Below are 15,779 nucleotides of genomic sequence, written 5' to 3' on the forward strand. Positions count from 1 at the left end.
AAGAGCACTGCGAAGCAGGTTTTCATTCAGGATGTCTCTGTACATTGCTGAATTCATCTTTCCCTCTATCCTGACTAGTCTTCCAGTTCCTGCTGCTGAAAAACATCCCCACAGCATGATGCTGCCACCACCATGCTTCACTGTAGGGATGGTATTATCCTGGTGATGAGCAGTGCCTGGCTTTTCTCCAAACTTAACGCCTGGCATTCACTCCAATGGGTTCAATTTGAGTCTCATCAGACCAGAGAGTTTAGTTTCTTATGGTCTGAGAGTCCTTCAGATGCCTTTTGGCAAATTGCAGGCAGGGAGTGACTTCCATACAGGCCTGATTGGTGGATTGCCGCACAGAGGGTTGTCCTTCTGCAAGGTTCTCCTCTCTCCACAGAAGAACGCTGGAGCTCAGACAGAGTGACCAGCTCAGACAGAGTGACCATCGGGTTATTGATCACCTCCCTGACTAAAGCCCTTCTCCCCCAATCACTCAGCTTAGATGGCCGGCCAGCTCTAGGAAGAGTCCCACTGGCTCCAAACATCTTCCACTTACGGATGATGGAGGCCACTGTGCTCATTAGAACTTTCAGAGCAGCAGAAATTTGTCTGTAACCTTCCTCAGCATTGTACCTCGAGACAATCCTGTCTTAGAGGTCTACAGACAATTCCTTTGTCTTCATGCTTGGTTTGTGCTTTGACATGCACTGTCAACTTTTATAGACGGGTGTTTGCCTTTTCAAATCATGTCCAATCAACTGAATTTACCACAGGTGAACTCCAATTAAGCTGCTGAAACATCTCAAGAATGATCAGGGGATACAGAATGTACGCCAAAGGCTGTGAATACTGATGTACATGTGATTTTAAAGTTTTTTTTTTTTTTTTTTAAATTTGCAGTAATTTCAAAAACTCTTTTTTCACATTGTCATTATGGGGTATTGTGGGAGGAATTTTGAGGAAATAAAGGAATTTAATCCATAAAAATGTGGAAAAAGTGAAGCGCTTTGAATACTTTCCAGATGCACTGTATACCCTGAATAATGTTGAATTTGAAGAGTTCAGCCAATCGATTTGTACTCTTCTAACATACTCTGACAAACACCCTCTTCAGGTGTGGTTTTCGAGGCGGATACATGGAGGTCATCAACATGGATTCGGATGTGAAAGCTCAGCTCACTAAGCTGGTGTCGGTGCGCTTGTGTCCTCCTGCGCCAGGACAAGCCCTAATGGATCTGGTGGTCAACTCTCCTCAGCCTGGAGAACCATCCTACCAGACCTTCATGCAGGTGCGTTTCCCTTTCTGTCTTCAATAGGGCAAACAGACATCCATTTACATTTATTTTTTATTCATCTTAAGTTTTAGATATAAATATATACATTCATTCATTTTCTTTTCGGCTTAGTCCCTTTATTAATCTGGGGTCACCACAGCGGAATGAACCGCCAACTTATCCAGCACATGTTTTACGCAGTGGATGCCCTTCCAGGTGCAATTTATCACTGGGAAACACCTGTACACTCCCATTCACACACACACACTCATACACAGTGCTTAAAATCCTCTAGTTTTTCTTCCTCTAAGGACTTATTATGGGGTCTCTGTTGCCATCTTGTGGTGGAACGTCAACCGTCTTTGCTCTGCTCAGTGTGAGAGGCTGATGGCCGTACACATGCTGTATCTCCTACATTATAACTATTTAAACAGGCACTATCCTTATAAATAAACTGCATAGTTGCAATCTAAACAACTAAAAAAGCCTCATAAGCACATTATGTTGTCCAAAAGCTGCAATATTTGTCAGTGGAGTAATACACAAGGGTGAAGAGGCTGTACGAGTGCTGTTATTATGGGAATATCACACAGCTATCTGCCAATCAGATTGGAGAACCAGACAGAACTGTTGTATACATATATAAATACTTTTTATAATATTATAATAATAGTAATCATTATTATTGAGTTCTTGTTATGGAGTGTTTGTAGGAAAGTGTCTGGTGCATATAGAGAGGAAAAGAGTTTGTTTGAAGTGTTTCTGAAGTGTTTCTGCTGAAAAAGGCTGTCTATGTTTCTCCCAGTGGCTGTTCTCCCAGTCTTCTCTACTGATTCAGTGCTTTTCTCTGTTCTGGCAGGAGCGGACGGGCGTACTCAGTGCCTTGGCTGAAAAAGCCAAACTGACGGAGCAGATTCTGAACACAGTGCCAGGCATCAGCTGTAACCCAGTGCAGGGAGCCATGTACTCTTTCCCCCGAATCACCCTGCCTGAGCGCGCCATCAGCGAAGCCAAGGTCGGTGTCTGGCACATGCTCCTTGTGTCTGCTGCCGGTATTATTACTTACTTAATTATTGGTCGTGTGTGTGTGTGAATACAGGCGAAGGGTCAGGCTCCAGACATGTTCTACTGCATGAAACTTCTAGAAGAGACCGGCATCTGTCTCGTTCCTGGCAGTGGTTTCGGGCAAAGAGAAGGCACTTATCATTTCAGGTGAGCGTGTGTGTGTGTGTGTGCGTGCGTGCGTGCGTGCGTGCGTGCGTGCGTGCGTGCGTGCGTGCGTACGTGCGTGCGTGCGTGCATGTGTGTGTTTGTGTGTGTGTGTCATGGTTTGTGCTGTTAATTGCTGACACAATATATTGTGAAACATATTGAAAAAGAAAATGTAAATAACATGTAGAGCTGCTATGAAACGAGAGTTAAAATTGTCCTTTTTTCTGCTATCGTGATGTACATCGCCTTAAAACAGACCTGAAATGATTCGAAAATGTAGGGCGGAGCATGATTTCATTCATTGGGAACTAATTGGATCATTGTAAGATGGGCGATGCTAACAAAATGAAGAGAGACTGACTAATGAATCAAGGCAGAGCAGAAAAAAGACACGCCCTGATAGCCCCACCCTATTGGACTGATAGCCACTCCTTAAATGACTGAAAGTTTACTCACAAAACATTTAAGTACTTAGATAAAACTATTGCGTTTACTAAACATTTAATTACTTTCGTAAAACTATTGCATTCACTAAACATTTAAGTATAATCGTAAAACTATTGCGTTCTCTAAACACTTAGGTACTTTCGTATAACTATTGCGTTATGAAACATTTAAGTACTCTCGTAAAACTATTGCGTTCACTAAACACTTAAGTGCTTTCGTAAAAATATTGCATTCACAAAACATTTAAGTACTTTAGTAAAACTATTGCGTTCACTAAACACTTAAGTGCTTTCGTAAAAATATTGCGTTCACAAAACATTTAAGTACTTCCGTAAAACTATTGCTTTCACTAAACATTTGAGTATAATCGTAAAACTATTGCATTCACTAAACATTTAAGTGCTTTTGTAAAACTATTGCATTCACTAAACATTTAAGTGGTTTCCTAAAACTATTGAGTTCACTAAACACTTAGGTACTTTCGTAAAACTATTGCGTTATGAAACATTTAAGTACTCTCGTAAAACTATTGTGTTCACTAAACACTTAAGTACTTTTGTAAAACTATTGCGTTCACTAAACACTTAAGTACTTTTGTAAAACTATTGCGTTCACTAAACACTTAAGTACTTTTGTAAAACTATTGCGTTCACTAAACACTTAAGTACTTTTGTAAAACTATTGCGTTATGAAACATTTAAGTACTCTCGTAAAACTATTGTGTTCACTAAACACTTAAGTACTTTTGTAAAACTATTGCGTTATGAAACATTTAAGTACTCTCGTAAAACTATTGTGTTCACTAAACACTTAAGTACTTTTGTAAAACTATTGCGTTATGAAACATTTAAGTACTCTCGTAAAACTATTGTGTTCACTAAACACTTAAGTACTTTTGTAAAACTATTGCGTTCACTAAACACTTAAGTACTTTTGTAAAACCATTGCATTCACTAAACACTTAAGTACTTTTGTAAAACTATTGCGTTCACTAAACACTTAAGTACTTTTGTAAAACTATTGCGTTCACTAAACACTTAAGTACTTTTGTAAAACTATTGCGTTCACTAAACACTTAAGTGCTTTCCTAAAACTATTGCGTTCACTAAACACTTAAGTACTTTTGTAAAACCATTGCATGAAACATGAACATGAAAAAATAACTGAAATAGTTATAACTGAGAAGCTGCATGAAATATTTGCTTGAATATGTGAATATTTAAATGAATGTTCTACCACTTACATTATTGTTATATTTTTCAAAGTTCTGTATAAGGTGTGTTAAATTCAGTAAAAATATCATATTTAATGACATCTGCTCTCTTCAATTCTCCAGGATGACCATTCTTCCTCCAACTGACAAACTCAAGCTGATGCTCAACAAACTGAAGGACTTTCATCAGAGATTCACCCAGCAGTATTCCTGACCCCGATAATCTCGACTAGTTTAAGATCTCCTGCCACCACCGACTGACCAAACGTGCCACATTTCTCAATGATCGGTCAGAATGTGGCCAAATAATCACTCGAGGCCTTGATGGACACTAATCTGCACATTTGCCACTGGATAATTTTACGCCTTCTAGTTAAAGACGAATGACTATTAAGATCCACCTTTTTCCGCAAACGACAACTTCCAGTTTGGGGAACTTTTGTGAAAATAAACTGAAACAAATCACTTTAGGTTATAATGTTACGCTAGAAATGCTCGATATGCGTAGTTAAAAGTCAGAATCATGCTTTACATTTAATGTGACATTAGTATGTTCAAGAACTGGAAAATGCTGAATATTGAGTTGTGGGCGGGGCTTTCTTATTGTGCATCATTCCCTCATAGCAAACTAACGGTAAGAGGGGCGTGGCTAAGAATATTGCCGTCAAACTGACATCATCAGAGAAGGACCGCCTCTCCAAACGCAGAAGCAAACTCTGATTTGATTGAAGATTACCAAAACAAACTGTTAAATGTTCGCCTAAAGAATAACAATGTTCGCTAGCAAAATAAACACTGCAAATTTTGATTTCACGCAGACTTTAAGCATATTTGTGGTCAAAAAATGCGCTTTTAAGTATTGATGTTTTGTTCCTCCGGGTAATTTCTTATTATATTCCCTCTACAGTACAGTAATATTCAAAATATTTCTGTAATATTGTGCATATTCACAATCTTCTCAAAGTAATTTGTTAATTCTAATAATTTGATGGATGAACTGTGGGGGAAATAAAGACATCTAATTGTATACATTTTTTTTATAATGCGATTGTTTATAGTTGACAAAACTACTCCCATTATTAATGCAAAGCATAATGGAGTTTGGGAAAAAGGTGGATAAAACTATTGTTGTGGACTTGATTTTAAATACTGTGGAGATTTATAGCAAATACTATAGTATTTATGTACAACACTATAGTAAATTACTTGAATTAATCTGGTACAGTTGCTATGGTAATACAACAACTATATTAATATAGACAAATTAGCCAATTTGTTGCATTATTTTCAGACTAAGTTGTATGCTACAGTATTTATTACAGTTAATCAGTTCACTATACCCACATAGCAAAATTTATCTGGCCCACACAATCAGCTTTTGCTTAGACCACAGTGAATTACTGTAAATGATTGGACCAAGTCTGGCTTCCATACAAGGGCCAAACATGGACCATATCTGGGCCAAGTCTCAGCCAAGTTAATAACCCATAATTGGGCCAGATATGTTGGTGTGTCATGGTAGAATTTTTGTCTTTACTCAAAAATAATTTAAATGTATTTTAAAAGTGGGTCAATAGGCTGAACTTACGTGGCCCAAATTTTTTACATCTGGGCCAAATACTACATTTGATATGGCCCAAGTCTTATATGCCGCCTTAAAGATGATACCTCTGCCAAACCTGGGCCATGTTTGGCCCACATGCTGTATGCTAGTGCCGGACAAATGCCTGCCCATATAGCAAAATCTCTCTGGCCCAGATCTGGCCCACACAATCAGCCCACATGCCACAGTGAATTAGGGTACATGATTGGACCAAGTCTGACTACTGTACAAAAGCCAAACATGGACCATATCTGGGCCAAGTCTCAGCCAAGTTAATAACCCATAAATGGGCCTGAACTGGGCCAGATATGTTGGTGTGTCACGACTGCAATGAATTTGATAAACCCATGCATTCGATTTATGGCCGTGGTTTTTCTTGAAGCGACCTGATTGGTCATATTTTTTCTTTACTCAAAAATACTTTTAATGTAATTTAAAAGTGGGTCAAGATAGGCCAACTTACGTGGCTCACATATAATTTTTTAACATCTGGTCCAAAGACTACATTTGATCTGGCCCAAGTCTTATCTGCCGTCTTAAAGATGCTGCCACCTCTGCCAATCCCAGGCCATGTTTGGCCCACATGCAGTGCCAGACAAATGTCTGCTGTGCCAGCTTTATGCCAAATCTGGACCAGAAGTCTTTGCTACCTGTGTGGTGTGTCAGCTTTTTGCCAAATCTGGGCCAGAATTCTTAGCCACCTGAGTAGTTAATACTGCTGTAACTGCCATAAATACTACTAATAATAGGCTATATACTGTATGAAGCATAAAACATCTTACTATAGTACTTACTGTAAATGACTATAGTATTTTTATCATGTGGTTCTTTCTGTACATCTCAAAATGTCTTGATGTGTTGGGTAAAGTTAAGTTTTTAAAGTAATACTACAATTGAGTCACAAAGAATTATATGTTATCAACCTCTTTTATAAACTAGGCTTAAAATTGTAATATATTACTGTTAAAAGTATCGTTTCCCAGCATTGTTTATATGACGTACGTCAGTGTGGTCGGCTACCAAATGAAAACAATGGGCATTCACGTGACTTGATTTCGCGCTGTTTTCCATTCAGCGCTTTTTGGTTGTAATTATAAAATACGATACAACATAATTCCTGTATGTGTGTGTAAATAAGAGATTGATTAAATGGCTTATATAAAACCATGTAGTAGATGAAGACCATCGTGTCGTGTGTTGCATTAACGATCCTCGCCACTAGAGGCCGCAGCTTCTACACATCTTCACACTGAAGACGGTGTTTTGTTTTTGTTTTGTAACACCTCTTGTTTTTCTCCCACACACACTGACGTGCTACTGAGAAGCCCAACTGCTCCATTATCCGCTGCTGTCATTTTGTTAATGAGTTAAGAGACCGAGTTAATGAGTTTAGATGCACTTTGAGAACTTTACATCTCTCAACTTTTAAAAAGCTAATTTTATTCTCGACGAGACTGTAAAAACCGTTCAGATTTCAGCTGCTTTGACATGTTGACATCTTTCTTCACACAAAAAGTCATGTTTGGTAAGTTCAGTGGCACAAATATGATATAAGTTGTAATAATTAAGGTTTATTTTACTTGAAGAAGATTCTAAGGGTACATTTATTTGACCAAACTTAGTATTGTGAGCTGTAATTATACTTTAAAATCCCGTTTTTTACTTGAATATTTTCACCGGCCACTTTATTAGGTACACCTTACTAGTACTGGGTTGGACCTGTTTTGCCTTCAGAACTGCCTTAACCCTTCATGGCATAGATTCAACAACTGAAAATATTCCTCCGAGATTTTGCTCCATGTTGACATGATAGTATCATGCAGTTTCTGCAGATTTGTCAGCTGCACACATCCATGATGCGAATCTCCCATTTCACCACATCCCAAAGGTGCTCTATTGGATTGAGTTGCTGCCATGTGATTAGCTGATTAGAAATCTGCGTTTATAAACAGTTACACAGATGTAAGTAATAAAGTGGCTGGTGAGTGTATGTAGTCATTTTGTAACCCTGCTGAAAATCCAGCTTAAACTAGCCTAGGCTGGTTGGCTGGTTTTAGCTGGTTGACCAGCCTGGTTTTAGAGGGGTTTTGGCCATTTCCAGGCTGGTTTCCAGCCATTTCCAGCCTGGTCTTAGCTGGTCAGGCTGGAAAATGACCAGCTAAAACCAGCTTAACCACCTTGCCAGGCTGGAAGCCCAGCCAAAACCAGCTATGTCCAGCTTAAACCAGGCTGGTCAAGCTGGTTTTAGCTGGATTTAGCTGGTCATTTTCCAGCCCGACCAGCTAAGACCAGGCTGGAAATGGCCAAACCCCCTCTAAAACCAGGCTGGTCAACCAGCTAAAACCAGCCAACCAGTCTAGGCTGGTTTAAGCTGGATTTTTCAGCAGGGAATGTAAAGCTGGATATTCTTAATATCTAACTTAATCACTAGGTGTGCTCAGAAACATCTTACTGTCATTTTTTAAATTAAATGTAGTGAATGATCAAAAAGTGATCAAAGTAACAGTTCATTTTGATTATATATTATTTATTTATCAGATGCATGATTTTCTTTTTAATTATTTAATTACAGGTACTTACAATGTACTTGTGGGCATCACGGTGGCACAGTGAGTAGCACAATCGTCTCACAGCAAAAAGGTTGCTGGTTCAAAACCCCAGCTGGGTCAGTTAGCATTTCTGTGTGGAGTTTGCATGTTCTCCCCATGTTTGCGTGGGTTTCTTCTGGGTGCTCCAGTCCAAGACATGCGCCATTGGTGAATTGAATAAACTAAATTGTCTGTAGTGTATGTGTGTGAATGAGTGTGTATGGACGTTTCCCAGTGATGGGTTGCAGCTGGAAGGTCATCCGCTGTATAAAACATATGTTGGATAAGTTGGTGGTTCAGTCCGCTGTGGCGACCCCAGATTAATAAAGGGATTAAGCCTAAATGTACTTGCCTTAATGTAGATGAATTCAAAAGTTACTTATTGAGTTACTAAGTTACTTTTTAAAGCAATTAAAAAATAAATGTAAATTTTAATGATGTAATTAGTAATTACAAAAAACACTATATAGACTATATATACACTGTATAACTATATAAACACTATATAGACCTTTTGAGAGATGTAAATAATAACAGTGGTCCTAACGTATTTCCTGTTTTATATTTTTAATTTCCGTAAATTCCAAGAATACAAAAATGTCCACATATGAACAAATAGTGTTATGACCGCTGTTTTAAACGTTAAATTCAAGAGTTCACACTTAGCTGATGATTGATTATAAAGCTTGTTTGGCATGCTGTCCCGGGAGAGAACCCCGAGCTCATAAGATCCTCGAGCCCGGGGCTCCCTCCTGTTTGCAGGGTGAGTGGGGATTTTGAGCTCAGGTAGATCTCTAGAACTCCCCTGCAAATTTATGGATAATGGTAAATTAGGGATTACTAAGGAGATATAAACAGCCGACTAAGAGTTCATCTATGGTGCCAATTGGGTTTGGTCAATTCACTTCTGACGCATGTCTTTGGACTGTGGGAGGAAACCGGAAAACCCGGGGGAAACCCACGCGAGCACAGGGTAAACTCTTAAACCAGTGACATCCTTGCTGTGAGGCAATGGTGCTAAACACTGGGCCTCCGTGCCGCCCAATCAGTGAAAAGGAAGAAGTAGGTGTGGAAGGGGGATTCTTCAAGATGAAGATAACTAAGGTAAAAACCTGGGTTATTTATAGTGAGTAAGGAATCATCCGATTGGTAAATCATGCATTAGCTGGTGTTGCATAATGCAGGTCCAGCCATGGCCAATCATAATCATGTGATCCTCTTGAAATAGTTTATAAATAAACTTCACTTATGATTCATTGCCTATTGTTATAGTTAAATAGTTTGACAACGAGTAGGAAATGTTCATGGGCCATTGGCATCACCACATTGAAATGGTCTATACAAGTGTTTGTATTATAAAGATGATGTTTTAAACCAACTTATATAATGGAAAAAAGGTCATAGCATTTTTGCTTTTTTCGTCATTCATCGAAAAGCCATATCATCACATGGGCTCAGGACTACTTTGGCAATCCTTTGTCAAGTACCACAAAATGTAGTTACATCCACAAAGGCCAGCGAAAACTCTACTGTGCCAAAAAGAAGCCCTATGTTAACAGTGTTCAGAAGCGCCGTCAACATCTGGGCTCGAAGGCATCTGGAATAACATAATAACATCAGGATATATATATATATATATATATATATATATATATATATATATATATTTATATATATATATATATATATATTATTTATTTTACAATATATGTATATATATATTCTTGGTGAAAATATAATAAAAGCTGTGACTCAAAAACAGGTTTGTCATTGGGATCCAATAGAACTATTTTTATTTAGATGCTTCCAGTAATTAGTTCCTAAAGGACCATATTTTTTCGTAGTGTGAAGAACAAAACCTAAAGAAACTTTTTGTTCAATGCAAATGTTCTACAGGCGCTAAATGTTCTTCACTGAATCACCAACACAAGAACCTTTATTTTTTTTTAATAGTGCACATGTGAATTAGCAAAACCTAGCGATGCTCAGCAGATCACATTACATTAGATTAGTAGAAAAATCCATTCGTTTTCCTCTCAACAGAGAAATTGGCAGAACATCACCTGTGAACGTACATGACTGACATAGCAGAAACATCGCCAAGTCATATTTATAGGCCCTGCAGGATGTCAAGCCTTCTATATGTCCACTGAAGAATAACATCAGATTCGAAGATGACCAAAGCAGTCATCCTCTAGAGAGTCTCTCCAAAATGTAAAAGCCTGTCCCTGACCTCTGTCAGCCCACATTAGTGGTGCTGAGGGAGATTTGGGTTTTTAATTAAGCGGCGTCTTGTTCTCACTGCCCGCTGCTTTTGTCTTTGCACCTGACGACCGCCTCTAAATGCTGCTCGCTGATGGAGTTTGATGCGCTCGTCTTTACTGAGACTGACAGCGGAAGCACACTTACTTATTTAAAGTTGAAACAACATAATTCTTGCGATTTTTTTGGGACAACTTAATTGTTTTATGTTCAAACCACTTACATTTGTTACCTTAATCCACTAGTGTTGGGACAATTAAGTAGGTCAATAATGATAATAGGACAGTCAATATTATCATTTAAAGGGCTCCAATTCTGCCCTTTCTACAAGATGTAAAATAAGCCTTTTGTGTCTCCAGAACGTGTCCGTGAAGTTTGAGCTCAAATACTTATCAGATCATTTATTAAACCCTGTTGAACATGTCAATTTTTAGGGGTGGAAGTAATTGTAGTTGTTTTTTGCGGCCTGTGCCTTTAAATGAACGCACACTTTTCTTCAGAGAAGGATAACCAGGGTCAAATGTCCAATAGATTACATCTCTCAGCAATGCAATGTCAGACACAATGCACTTAATTGAGCTAGTGATGTCACTGTGAGGGTTAGAGGTGGGGTTAGGTGAGCCCATTCAAAAGCATTGCATGCAGCACAGATTGCATCTGCACCAGGTCTGCATCCAGACCCCTCTCCGATGCAACTCAGAACAGAAAGCAACTCAGGCATGATGAGACCCACAGTCTGAAATACCACAGTAAGATGAAGGAGCCACACACAAATGCTGTTAAAACCGTCACTGTGTGTATGCAAATGCATAAATATACTTTATAGACATCCATTAAATCTAAAAACATGTAACATCCGTAAGCCAGGACTCCCGTTGTGTGATTGAAGTGCCCTCGTTTATAGTTGTGCACACTAGTGTTGTTACGATACATGAATTCGGTACCAATTAATACTGAAATTTTAAAAACGACCATTTCCCGCTAACATTGATCGCTGTGAGCACGTTCTGAAGCTCCACTGATTGGCCATTGTGTTCACATGCTCAACAGAAATGACTGTGATTGGTCTGAAGGTCATTAGTTGACCGAACTCACTGCTGTTTACTGAGTGCAACCACAGATACAGGAACAAGCTACGAGCGATCCGCTGATGAATTGCGTCTTTAAAACGCTCCAGTGTCCCTGTATTTGTGGCAAATCAGCACTGTTTAAGAACGTGCTCAACATCACTCAAATATTAGCGGAAAATGGACGTATTTAAAATTTCAGTATCGATTGGTACCAAATTCCAGTATCGTGACAACCCTAGTGTACACTATACATCTGTGCTGACTCCAGCGGTTATGAACTACGTAGCTCAAAAAGTATGGTTTAAAATGCTATTAAAAAAAACTAAGGGTAGCACTTACTGCTTATTGTACAGTTTGATCACAGAGAGTTGGAACAGATCTTTTAGGCTGCATTTACACTGCATGGTGACTCAATTCAGATTTTTTTTCACCATGTGGCTCAGATTGGATACGGCTCATGTACATGTAAGCAGGGAAAAAATCCGATTCAAATCACATCAGATCCAGGGCCTTGTTCATATGTGGAAATTGATCCGATATGAATCGGATCCGTGCTCTCGTGTCTGCAGTGTGAGCAGGTAGATCGGATTTACACCTGTCAATGCGAGTCGCGCGTCATTAAAAACCATAGCGAATGACACTTTCGTTTCAGAACAGACTTCAGCAGAGTCCCAACCTTAATCTCATACACGAGGACCAAAATAGCCTTAATATTGTCATGTAACACAAGTATTTAAGCATGTTAACAAGAGAAAGCAATAGAATATACAATGTCCGCCACGTAACCAATATAAACCAATCTAAAACTACTGCATACATCATGCGCATAACTTACGCCATGGACATCCCATTAAGATGCCTACTGGTTTAAAAAGGCCTAGATTAAAAGAAGAGGGCCAAATGAGAACTTTTCTGTCATAAACTAAAGTAAAGCAACGTGTCAAAATGAATTTCAAGAGTTCCCACTTAGATATGCTTGGCGTATAAAGCAGGTTTGGCATGCTGTCCCGGGAGAGAACCCTGAGCTCGGAGATATTTGAGCCCAGGGCTCCCGCCCGGTCGATAAGCATATCAGGAGATCCGAGATCAGGTAGGTCTCGAGAGCTCCCCCTTTAGAAAAGGGAGGAAAAGGAGGAGAAGGGGTGGAGGGGGGGATTCTTCCAAACGAAGATAGAGCAGTAGGAAGAAAATGATCCAATTATAGTAAACTAGGATCACTCTGATTGGATTATTACTGATTACAGATGAGTGGCCAGACGTGCTCAATCATATCACGTGCTCCTCTCGAAATTAGTTTATGAAACTTCACTTAAAAAAATGAATTCCTGCAAAAAGATTAAATACAGGAGAAAAGGGCGCTCTTTTATTATCAGCTGTTAGTCAGCGCCCGCGCTCTTTTTTTTTCCTGGTTATTGCGTCTTTGCCGTGTGCTGTGTAAATGCAGACAATCAGATACGAGTCGCTTTTAAAATATGATGTAAGATGGTCAACAAAAAAATCAGATATAGTCACAAAATCAGAATTGACCATCAAGATCTGCAGTGTAAATGTAGCCTTAATCAGAGTTTCTTAGCAAATCCTGTCTTGTGGAAAGTTTATTTGTGTTAATACTGGTAATATGCATATGAGCTTCAAAATAGCTGGGCTTTTGGATGCTATTTTAACATCAGGAACAGACTTGTGTTTATATCACTGCAATATGTCTTTGAACACACTGTACCCACACACATTTCTGTCCAGCTTCCAAAAGTTGATTTTGCATCATAGGTGGCCTTCAGGAAAGCATTCAATCTTCAATAACTGTCGGTCAAAGCACATGATATTAATTCCACCACAATAAAGAAACACTTGATATTGTAACAAAATGATTCCCACAACATTTAACCAGTAATTCCATCAAATCCCCATTCATTCGGTTTAAAATTATGCAAATGCGTAGCACTAACATGGCTGTAAGTCTGTCTAACCACTATCATTTCAAAGCAGCGCAACAATGTAAAAAAAAAACTCTGCAAAGATTTCATATTCCAGACGCTGCTTCAGCCTCCGTCGTTCACGCTTTCTCACCTTTTAGTCACTCTCTTTGCTTTCATTCCCATTCTCAGCGTGGTTCCTTTAAATATTACAATTAAGACACGCATTTAGTCGGGCTCTTGCCATTATGAGAACAAACCCTCCGGTACGCAGTCACGAAAAAGCAAAATGGCAATCAGCGGCTCTATGTTCGCCGGGTTTCAAAACCTCAGCCTCACACTCGAGTATTTTTTCCTTTCAAAACATCACGCTGCAATCTGAGGCGAGGCTTCTCATAAGTTTCCCCATTGATCTGCTGTGTGCCTAAATATGAGGATGGCTATGCGCCCAGTGATGCACCGCATGAAATTTTCGAAGTCTCATGAAATATCGCGGATTGGTTTTCCAGAATTTATTTTAGGTCCTGGACCCAAATAAAACGGTTCAATTCAGCCAAAAAAGCTTGGGCTTAGACTTTGTCATGGAAATTTCATCCTAGGTATACGCAGAAGCCAGACTTATTGTCAGAGTGGAACAAAAGTGGTTTAACATGCTCGTTTCTACGCTAGATTGTTCCTCCATACATGTTTTGTGCATCTCCTCTGGTCCGTGAGCCTCTGTTTGTGGCAGATTAGTAATGCTTGCTCCCTCTGTCACGGACAGCAGAAGGAGAGAGACATGGTGGCGAACGTGTGCCAGTCCTGAGCGGCTATAACACCCAGTAGGGTCTTGAGCATGTTCACCCATTACATAAGCACAAACAGCTCCAGCGGCTGTAGATATGTGACTTATGGAACAAGTTGTTGATAATGTAACCTTCGCTGTTAGCTCTTCAAATACGTGCTGATTAAAGACATCTAGTAGGCAAATCTAATTGTTTACCCCAAAAATGTCAATTTAAAGGGGTCGTTTACTAATGAATGTAAATTTTAAGGGTCGTTCAACCAAAAATTACATTTAAAAGGGGTCTTTTACTAATGAATGTAAATTTTAAGGGGTCGTTCAACTAAAATGTACAATTAAATGGATAGTTCACCTCAAAAATAAAATTATAAAGGAGTTGTTCACAAAAAAGTTTAAGTTTAAAGGAATAGTTCCCCCAAAAATGAAAACATAAAGGGCTTTCACCAAAAAAATGTACATTTAAAAGCATAATTCACCCAAAAACTAAAATTTAAGGGGTAGTTCACCAAAAAAAACTTAAATTTAAAGGGATAGTTTACCCAAAAATGTAAATTTAAAGGCAAAGTGCACCCAAAAAACGAAAGTTAATGGGGTAGTTTACTAAAAAATGTAAACTTAAAGGGACAGTTCGGCCAAAAATGAAAACTTAAAGGGACAGTTCAGCCAAAAATGAAATCTTAAAGGGACAGTTCAGCCAAAAATGAAAACTTAAAGGGACAGTTCAGCCAAAAATGAAAACTTAAAGGGACAGTTCAGCCAAAAAGAAAACTTAAAGGGACAGTTCAGCCAAAATGAAAACTTAAAGGGACAGTTCGGCCAAAAATGAAAACTTAAAGGGACAGTTCAGCCAAAAATGAAAATTTAAAGGGACAGTTCGGCCAAAAATTAAAACTTAAAGGGACAGTTCGGCCAAAAATGAAAACTTAAAGGGAAAGTTCACCCAAAAATGTAAATTTAAAGGGACAGTTCAGCCAAAAATGAAAACTTAAAGGGACAGTTCAGCCAAAAATGAAAACATAAAGGGACAGTTCAGCCAGAAATGAAACTTAAAGGGACAGTTCAGCCAGAAATGAAAACTTAAAGGGACAGTTCAGCCAGAAATGAAAACTTAAAGGGACAGTTCACCCAAAAATGTAAATTTAAAGGGAGAGTTTATCAAATAATGCAAATTTAAAGGGATAATTCAGCCAAAAATGATAATTAAAGTGATAGTTCACCCAAAATGTAAATTTAAAGGGATAGTTCAGCCTAAAATGAAAATTTAAAGGGACAGTTCAGCCAAAAAAAATGTATTTAAAGGTATAATTGACCCAAAGATGTAAATTTAAAAGGATAGTTGATCAAAAAATGCTAATTCAAAGGGATAGTTTAGCCAAAAAAAAAAAATTTAAAGGAATAGTTCACCAAAAGATTAACATTTAAAGG

The 15,779-nt window shown here is 38.6% G+C and overlaps 1 protein-coding gene across 2 annotated transcripts in view; it reads left to right on the forward strand.

The window, feature by feature from the left end:
* LOC130239790 (alanine aminotransferase 2-like) overlaps positions 1-6,917 on the forward strand; it is a 43,851-nt gene extending 36,934 nt beyond the window's left edge. For both annotated transcript variants that reach the window (XM_056471124.1, XM_056471116.1), the window contains 4 exons: positions 1,103-1,277; positions 2,122-2,277; positions 2,362-2,474; positions 4,258-6,917. In XM_056471124.1, coding sequence (XP_056327099.1) covers positions 1,103-1,277; positions 2,122-2,277; positions 2,362-2,474; positions 4,258-4,348 — 535 coding nt within the window. In that variant the 3' untranslated portion in view covers positions 4,349-6,917. The remainder of the gene's footprint in view (positions 1-1,102; positions 1,278-2,121; positions 2,278-2,361; positions 2,475-4,257) is intronic.
* Positions 6,918-15,779: the final 8,862 nt, after the last annotated feature.

This window comes from Danio aesculapii, chromosome 2, assembly GCF_903798145.1.
Source record: "Danio aesculapii chromosome 2, fDanAes4.1, whole genome shotgun sequence".
In the NCBI taxonomy this organism is placed as follows: Eukaryota; Metazoa; Chordata; class Actinopteri; order Cypriniformes; family Danionidae; genus Danio; species Danio aesculapii.